This window comes from Bison bison, unplaced genomic scaffold (assembly GCF_000754665.1).
Source record: "Bison bison bison isolate TAMUID 2011002044 unplaced genomic scaffold, Bison_UMD1.0 scf7180017864183, whole genome shotgun sequence".
NCBI classification, from domain to species: domain Eukaryota; kingdom Metazoa; phylum Chordata; class Mammalia; order Artiodactyla; family Bovidae; genus Bison; species Bison bison.
In genome coordinates this window covers 8731993-8741257 of record NW_011494755.1, presented here as the reverse complement: position 1 = coordinate 8741257, position 9265 = coordinate 8731993, and the positions used below count along the sequence as shown (strand labels likewise).

General features: G+C 38.4%; 1 protein-coding gene across 2 annotated transcripts in view; it reads right to left on the bottom strand.

Moving 5' to 3' along the window:
- Positions 1-9265, bottom strand: part of HSDL2 (hydroxysteroid dehydrogenase like 2) — a 61133-nt gene that overhangs the window by 5011 nt on the left and 46857 nt on the right. For both annotated transcript variants that reach the window (XM_010843586.1, XM_010843587.1), the window contains 2 exons: positions 6122-6271; positions 2572-2700 (listed from right to left, as the gene is read on the bottom strand). In XM_010843586.1, coding sequence (XP_010841888.1) covers positions 2572-2700; positions 6122-6271 — 279 coding nt within the window. The remainder of the gene's footprint in view (positions 1-2571; positions 2701-6121; positions 6272-9265) is intronic.

Genomic DNA, 9265 nt, shown 5'->3' with positions numbered 1-9265 from the left:
AAATATATATATATATATATATAAATTACTCATTTAGCTGACTGACCTCCCCCAGTCAATCCAGGGGCACGTTCACAGAAAGACATAAATGTAAAGTTCACTGTCACAAGTTTATTTTACATAAATAAAATGTAAATTAAAGAGGTCACTGGACTCTTTCTCCTCTGAAGGGCAAAATACCATAATGATTTAGAAGAGTAAGAGCTTGGGAGTTAGCTTGGATTCTAATCGTAACTCCAACATTGACTCACCCACCAAGTGACTCTGTATTTATTATTTAATTCATCAATACTTTAGTCTTTCTTTTTATAAAATGGAGACAATCTTTTATCTCAAGCCATTATTGGGAATATTGCTTAACTCAACAGTAATCATATACATGTGAGCTATAACTACTTGTGAAATGACAATAATATTTTTTTAATTTTTAAATATTTTTAAGTTCAAAATATTACATATTTATAAGGTTCAAAATCTCCAAACATTTACTGAGCATCCAAAGCACTGTGTTTAAGCCCTACAGGGAAACAGATTTTGAAATACTAAACAAACACTAAAGAAACCATTAAAAATGATTACAAAGATAACTTTTCATTAACATTAAAAGATGTTGTAATAAGTGAAAAAGGTTACCAAACAATGATATAATCATGTTTTTATAAGCACACATACATATTTATATACATTCAATATATATATATATATATATATATTTTATATTTATAACATATCCACTATATAGATTAGGTCACAGACATGGCTATGGTTTCTTAAAGGAGAATGCATTTAAACCAAACATATTTTGCTTAAACTTTAAACCAAAAATCAACTGATGGTCGTTCTTCAGTAGTACAATAAAGATATTTTTATTTACTTTCCTTATTCCTAAGCATATTTTCTAATTTTTGAACCACGAATATTTAGCATTACTGTTTAAAAAATAGGGGCAGGGAGCAGATGTTGAAGAAACCTCAGTCATTAGTAACATCATACACATCAAACACAAACTGGCTCTGATAGTATGTAGGCCATGATCATCCCGGGCTAGAAATGGAAAACAAGATTTACACACCACAGAGTACATTCTGACTGACCTTCAATTTATGAAGGTTAAAAGAGAACAAAGAATAACATTCATAACTCAAATGAATCTGTAGGATCTTGAGGCTAAAATGTTATAATATTTTTGTTTAAAGTGCTACTATTTCAGTATTTGAGCTGGTGGCTCAGATGGTAAAGAGTCTGCCTGCAATAAAGAAGCCCCAAGTTCAATCCCTGGGTCTTCTTAGGTTCAAACCCAGGAAGATCCCCTGGAGAAATGGCAACCCACTCCAGTATTCTTGTCTGGAAAATCCCATGGATGGAGGAGCCTGGCAGGCTACGTACTATGGGGTTGCAAAGAGTAGGACACAACTGAGCAACTTCACTCTATAAGTACATGTGTTAATTAACTACCCATCTGGAGTTGTGTTGCAGAGTAGAAAATAGAAAAGATTACCCTAACATTTTTCTAGTACAATTAAAGATACATAGGCAGAATAGAAAATGATGTACGAGCTTTTCTTGGTTATGGATTCCTCAGAAACAGGGTCACTGGGCCATGGGATATGGCTACAGTTTCCTATTACAGTAGCTGGCAAGACTGAAGCATGATCTTACTCTCTATAGATGAGCTGCAGCTAAGTTCAGCACCTCCCGTTTCCAAGCTGTTATTGGAAATGATATCTTAGTCCAATTGGCAGGAATGAAGTCTACCTAGGAGTTCTTCTGATTTCTCTCTCAGTTCCCAATACTGTCTTATTAGCTTTTCAGCCATGAAAAAAGAGTATTTTCACATCTGTGCCCCATTGTTGGATGAAGTAGAAAGGTCAGTAGAGGTAACAGTAAGAATCACCATTCCAAAACTATGTACTCTTCAAATCAACAAATAGTCACTAAGATTGCACTGCTACAACATGTTTGAGTCTTGATTATTTGAAAAGGGATAAAGTAAAATGTAATGTAAAGCAGAATATTAAAAAGCAGAGATATTACTTTACTGACAAAGGTCCATATAGTCAAAGCTATGGTCTTTCCAGTAGTCATGTGTGGATGTGAGAGTTGGATTATAAAGAAAGCTGATCACCAAATAATCGATGCTTTTGAATTGTGGTGTTGGAGAAGACTCTCAAGAGAGAGTCCCTTGGACTACAAAGAGATCAAACCAGTCAATCATAATGGAAAGCAGTGCTGAATATTCTTTGGAAGGACTGATGCTGAAGCTGAAACTCCAATACTTTGGCCACCTGATGTGAAGAACTGACGCATTAGAAAAGACCTTGATGCTGGGAAAGATTGAAGGCAGGAGGAGAAGGGGACAACAGAGGATGAAATGGTTGGATGGCATCACCGACTTAATGGACATGAGTTTGAGCAAGCTCAGGGAGTTGGCAATGGACAGGGAAGCGTAGCATGCTGCAGTCCATGGGGTCACAAAGAGTTGGACGTGACTGAATGACTGAACTGAAAGAAAAATGTTAGAACAAAATTTTTCTTGAGCAATCAGTCAACTAGTAAAATTTAAAAACTCACCTGAAAACATTTTTACAAAATCATCAGTAGACATACTCATTACCACATCTGCCTGATCAGAAGGCTCTCCATATCCAACATTACCACCCTTGCTTTTAAGATCAAGAAACCATGTTCCACCATCTTCACCTACACAGAAAACAAAGATATAGAAATAAATGTCAATGAAGCTCTGTTCTTCTTAATAACTGTACAGTTAGAATAATCATACATAATGCTGTTACCCAGGCTGAAATTCCCAGGCCTCTATAAAATTCAATATTTAAGAACTTATTATGTGCCAGGCACTAGGCTAGGCTCTGAACACTCTGCAATACATGGTTCATGCAAAAGACGAAATAGAGGGCAATGTGGAGTCAGGAAAGTTCAGCCAAAGCAGAGATTTAAAAGTTAGGTAAGAATTTGCTAGAAGAGGAACTGAAAAAGTACAGAAGATAGAAAGAGAGCGGATGGTGGCCTCAGATGAACTCATAAGGCAGTCCCTGTCTTTATTCTATGGGATATACCATGGAAGGAGAATGGCATTAGGTTTGCACTTTACAGTAGTGTAGAGAATACTATGTTAGAGAGGGATAAAGAGGATGCAGAGGGACTTTCCCGATGGTCCAGTGGTAAAGAATCTGCCTGCCAATGCAGGGGACACAGGTTCAATCCCTAGTCTGGGAAGATTCCACGTGTTGCAGGGCAACTAAGCCCATGAGCTGCAACTATTGAAGCCTGCCTGCCCTAGAGCCCATGCTCCACAACCAGAGCAGCCAGAGCAGTGAGAAGCCCACGCACCGTAACTAGCGAAGAGCCCCACTTGGCACAACTGGAGAAAGGCCGTGGGCGACAGCGAAGACCCAGTGCAGTCATACATAAATAAATAGAGGATGCAGAGGACAATTTAGGAAGGGACTGGGGCTGTTCAGGAGCTTGAGGCTGTATGCCTGGGTCAGGATCACAGCAGTGAAAATGGGTAAAAGTTGGCATATGTGAGTGAGAACTTATCAAAGCAGTGCCATTAGGTAACTGATTGCATATGAAGAGGGAAAGGCAGGGAGGGTGCAGAAGAATGATTTACTTTGCTAGTTTTTGGCTTGGGAAGCTGGATAAATAATGGTGTTTTTTTTTTTTTCCTGAGAGAGGACTATTGAAGAGTAGATTTAACAAGTAGTGCCAAAGGCGGGTATTGGGAATGATGAATTATTATGAACATTTTCAGACTGAGGCATCTTTGTGATAGCTGGGTAAAAATGTCACATGAAGTCTGACCAGGCTAGAAAGAGAGATACATAAGGAAGCAGCTCTGATGGTCACTGAAGCCATGTGAGTGGTTGGGGTTTTCCTAGACAAAGTCTGGAGAATACAAAGAATTCCAAGACAGTGACCTGAAGAATATCAACATTTAAGAAAAGGATGGAGAAGCATGTAGCACAGGAGACTGACAAAGCATGATTACAGACAGAGAAGAAAAGCAAACAGACATTTCCAGAAGGAAAGCGTGGTCAACAGTATCCAATGTTGCAGAGTGGTGACAAGGCAAGAATGACAAATGCCCACTGGTGACAAAAAAGTCACTGAGGACTTTGGTGAGAGCAAATTCAGGGGATGGAAGAAAATGACACCAGAGCAGAGAGAGTTGTACGTGAAAATAAGTTTGGCTCTGAAAGGGAGAAGAAAGATGGGGGGTGGGCAGTGTGATTGGAAGGGTTGTTACTGCTGTATTTTTTTTAAAGATAGAATAGACTTTGGGAATGTTAAAAAGCCACTGGGAAGAAGGCTTTAGGAGAAACAGGTGGAAGAGACAACACATATTCCCTAAGGAGGCCAGAGAAAATGTGATCTAGAATTTTGCTACTCAAAGTGTGATCCATGAACTGCAATACTGTCATCACGTCAGAAATGCAGACTTCAGACCCTACCTCAGACCTACTGAATCAGATTCTGCATTTTAGCATGCCCTGCGGGGATCAGTATGGATCTCAAAGCTTAAGATGCATGCATCTGGAGTTGAGCTCGACCTGCTGGGAGAGGAAGATGAGAGGTCTATCGGTTTGGTATCAGATGGCAGGAAGCTAAATAAATTCCTATCCGTTGGCTTCCCTTATCTCTGTGAACGAGGAGGTGGGATTATCTGCAGAAATGTGCAGGAAAGTGGTAAAGGGAGAGAGAGGAGATTTGAGGAGCACTGAAAGGTTTAAAATAGTCACTGTGGAAAATGAGGCAAGAAGCTGACTATGGAAACAATGAATTCTGATGTACTGCTTAGACCCCAGGTGCAGAGGGCCAATGATGAATTTTTATTGGTACAGATTCACTGGTGGTGTGACTCCCCTCCCCACATTTTCCCAGCAAGACTTGGCAGCCTGGACTCGAGTGTGGAGCAGGCAGATAGTCTGATCATCCAGGACTAGGATTTTGATAGTTGGTGACACAAGCAGTAGGTGAGGAAGTTCAGGATACAGGCAAGACAGTGACTGAAGCAATGGACTGTGGCTTCTAGGGAAAGGAAGTAAAAACAAGAAGATGCAGATGGATTAAGATAAAGTAGAAGTGATAAAGGATAAAAGAATTGGTAATGTCAAAGTTTGTGTGCAATGGGACTGTGGTAGCTAATTCTTAAAACTATCATTAACATGTATTAAAACTGTACTGAGAAGAAAAATATTGAGAGATTTTAAAAGCTGACTGCATTCAGACTGATCAGAATAATCTCAAAGATTAAAAAATAGCAAGAGCATTCCCTGGCAGTCCAGTGGTTAGGACTCAGTGCTTATCACTGCTATGGGCTCAGGTTAAGTCCTTTGTCAGGGAAGTAAAATCCCACAAGCCGTGTGTGGTGCAGCCCAAAAAATAAAAAAGGCAAGGTGCCCATGGTTAATAAATTACTGTATTATACTACCTGTCTTCTAAATAAGATTTTCTCTCAATTTCATACACCAAGATGTTGTATGAAAGGAAGTAAGACTGGAAGTATCTATAAGGAAATTTTATTTTACATATGTCCATATGCACTGATATTAACTTAAAAATACAAATAAGAACTACAAAAACAAGTAGAAAACAAGTGTATCACTTATATGTGAACTACCAGTTTAAAACAAGTAGATATAATTATAGGTTGACATATAGGAACCCCAACATAACCACAAATCCAAAGCTTTGATGTTGATGGTTTAGTCTCTAAGTCATGTCTGATTCTTGCAATCTCATGGACTGTGCCTGCCAGGCTCCTCTGCCCATGGGATTCTCCAGGCAAAAATACTGGAGTGGGTTGCCATTTCTTTCTCCAGGGGATCTTCCCGACCCAAGAATCAAACCCACGTCTCCTGCATTGCTGGCAGATGATTTACCAACTGAGCTTTGACAGACGCAAAAAAAACAAAAAGAAAACACAAAAATACAAATCAGTAGTTATCTGCTATTCTTAAATGTCTACATTCTAGGGTAAAGAATTCTGGATATAGCCATCTATCCAGGTGATTACTACCGGAAGCTGATATACTTCTATAGAAAATACCCTACTTTGTTTCAATAAAAGCTACAGATTACCAGAAGTAACCGTTACCTGAGAGTTCAAACTGATAGACGGCTTGAGTGGCTTTAACAATGTCATCACTGAGCGAGTCCTTAACAATTCTGAATGTTTCCTCCACAGCTCCAGAACGTGCTTTTGGTGGTGGCTGCGTCTTCTCTTCTTTCAATTCTGGAACAGCACCTATAAAATGTTATTGATGTGAGTGCTTTTAAGGCCCAGGCAATGTAAGGTGCCACACAAAATTAATTAATTAGCAGAACAGACTTGCTACCATTTGACCAAAATGACCTTAAATATGTTCAATGGCATCTTAAAAGCGCAAATCAAACATATGGAATGACAACCAAACACATCAGTTACGACTGCAAATCTAAATGGTTTATACTCTTCAAGTAAAAAGCTCTCAAGATTAGGTTAAAAAAATTACAAACTATACAGTGTTTATAGTAAATAGATCTAAACAAACTACTGGAGTTTTAGTGGTAACAATTAATCACTCCTTCATCATCACCTCTGAGTTCTAAAACCAAATGAGGAAAGAACACCATGGAGTCAGAAAGATGGAGATCAGAATATCACTATATAAATTAGTGGAATTGAACTGGAAACTGCAGCTTGAATCAACAGCCAAGTGAACTCCTCAACAATTTTACCTCTAAATTAAACTTATTCACCTAGTCTCTTCATCCCTGGGTTGGGAAGATGCCCTGGAGAAGGGAAAGGCTACCCACTCCAGTACTCTGGCCTGGAGAATGCATGGACTGTATAGTCCATGGACTGTACAGCATGGACTATACAGTCCATGGGGTAGCAAAGAGTCGGACATGACTGAGCGACTTTCACTTTCACTGCATCCCTGGATTGAACCTGCCTCCTCCTTTCAGGGAATGGAAATGCCTCTTTAAGTAAAAATCATGTAAAACCTGAGAATATCCTACTCTGAAAGAAAGAAGGCTCAAAATGTCTTCAATCACACAAACTCATTACTTTTCCCAATTTCAGTCCAATTGGTCCCTCCCACTTGATGAAGAGAGAGATCAAACCACGTATTAGTTTCATGAAGGCCCCACTGCCTAGAAACCAAGGCCATGGGAATACAGGTTGCAACATTTTGTATTCACTTAAACCACTGGCAATGACCAATCAGCATACGATGGACCAGGGGAGAAGATCTGCAGTGCACAGGACTGTTCGTATCCCTTAGTATGAAGCTGTCCCTCAACATGAACAAGTCTTTATTTATCCTCTTGGAATCATTTGTGGGCAGTTTGGCTGCACCCAGAAACAGGTGAGAGTAATTTGTTACTTAACTCAAAGAACAATCTATACTTTAGGCTGAAGATCAGTTCTCCATCTATTTCCCAACTCAAATTATACCTAGTCATATTGCCCAATCGGAGAAGGCAATGGCACCCCACTCCAGTACTCTTGCCTGGAAAATCCCATGGATGGAGGAGCCTGGTAGGCTGCAGTCCATGGGGTCGCAAAGAGTCAGACATGACTGAGTGACTTCACTTTCACTTTTCACTTTCATGCATTGGAGAAGGAAATGGCAACCCACTCCAGTGTTCTTGCCTGGAGAGTCCCAGGGACAGGGGAGCCTGGTGGGCTGCCGTCTATGGGGTTGCACAGAGTCGGACAAGACTGAAGCAACTTAGCAGCAGAGGCAGCAGCAGCATATTGCCCAATAAAACTCACCAAAGGCTATTAAATAAAATCTAATCAGCAGCACAAAGATATACCTAGGACAATATAATCAATTAAAAGTATCTTAAATTTGTTGAATACAAATTACCTTCCATTATGCTTCCACAGACAAATTAAAAAAACAGTAAAAAGCCTTTTCCTTTTCTAAAGTCCAGCAGATTTTAAAGGTGAAATACTTAAGATCCAAGGACTAAGGTATTATTATTTAGAAGCCAATTAAAAAATTCAGATATATATTTCAATATTTAATGCTGACAGCGCAGTGAGGGAGATACTCATATACAACCAGTATTTATAATTCTGGAAGGAAACTTGGTAATATGTGTCAGGAACCCTCCCATTGCCTGATCATCCACTTTTAGTGATCTACTAAAAGAAAATCCTGTAACATTTATACAATGAAACAATTATGAACCACTAAAATAAACAGTACATTCATACAACAGTACATTCACTCAACACTAAGTTGCCATTTCAAAAATTTGTTTTTGAAAACATGGATAATAGTCAGGATATAATATTAAGTAAAATGAAGCATATACAATTAAATACAATATGATCCAATCAGGTGAAATATATATTTGTGGATATGAATTTTAAGTTATAGTTTCAGAAAATGTAAGTGACTGGAAACAAATAAACCAAGACACAAACAGTATTTATATTTGGATGGCAGGTTACACATGGTTTTTGAATTTTTCTTTATTCTTTCTATAGTAAGCTTTTAATATATAAATTGATTTAAAATGATATCAGAATTGATTAAAGTACATTACAAAATCTCTTGGATGTGGACAAAGTTATATTAAGGGGGTAAATGCACAGTCAAAATAATTTTATTATTTTTAAAGAAATAAAAATAAAGTATTAGCCTAGCAAGCATGAAAAGAACAAAAATATGCAATCTGAAAAAGAAAACAGAAAAGAAAGAAATAAAGCAAGAAAATTTTAAATTAATGAATCAAATGGTTGCAGAATTTTGTGAATATACTAAAAATTACTTAACTACATACTTTAAGTATGGGCCTTAGAAAGCATCACTATGAACAAAGCTAGTGGAGGTGATGGAATTCCAGTTGAGTTATTTCAAATCCTGAAAGATGATGCTGTGAAAGTGCTACACTCAATATGCCAGCAAATTTGGAAAACTCAGCAGTGGCCACAGGACTGGAAAAGGTCAGGTTTCATTCCAATCCCAAAGGAAGAAAGGCAATGCCAAAGAATGCTCAAACTACCACACAATTGCACTCATCTCACATGCTAGTAAAGTAATAATGCTCAAAATTCTCCAAGCCAGGCTTCAGCAATATGTGAACCGTGAACTTCCAGATGTTCAAGCTGGTTTTAAAAAAGGCAGAGGATCCAGAGAACAAATTGCCAACATCCGCTGGATCATGGAAAAAGCAAGAGAGTTCCAGAAAAACATCTATTTCTGCTTTATTGACTATGCCAAAGCCTTTGACCTGT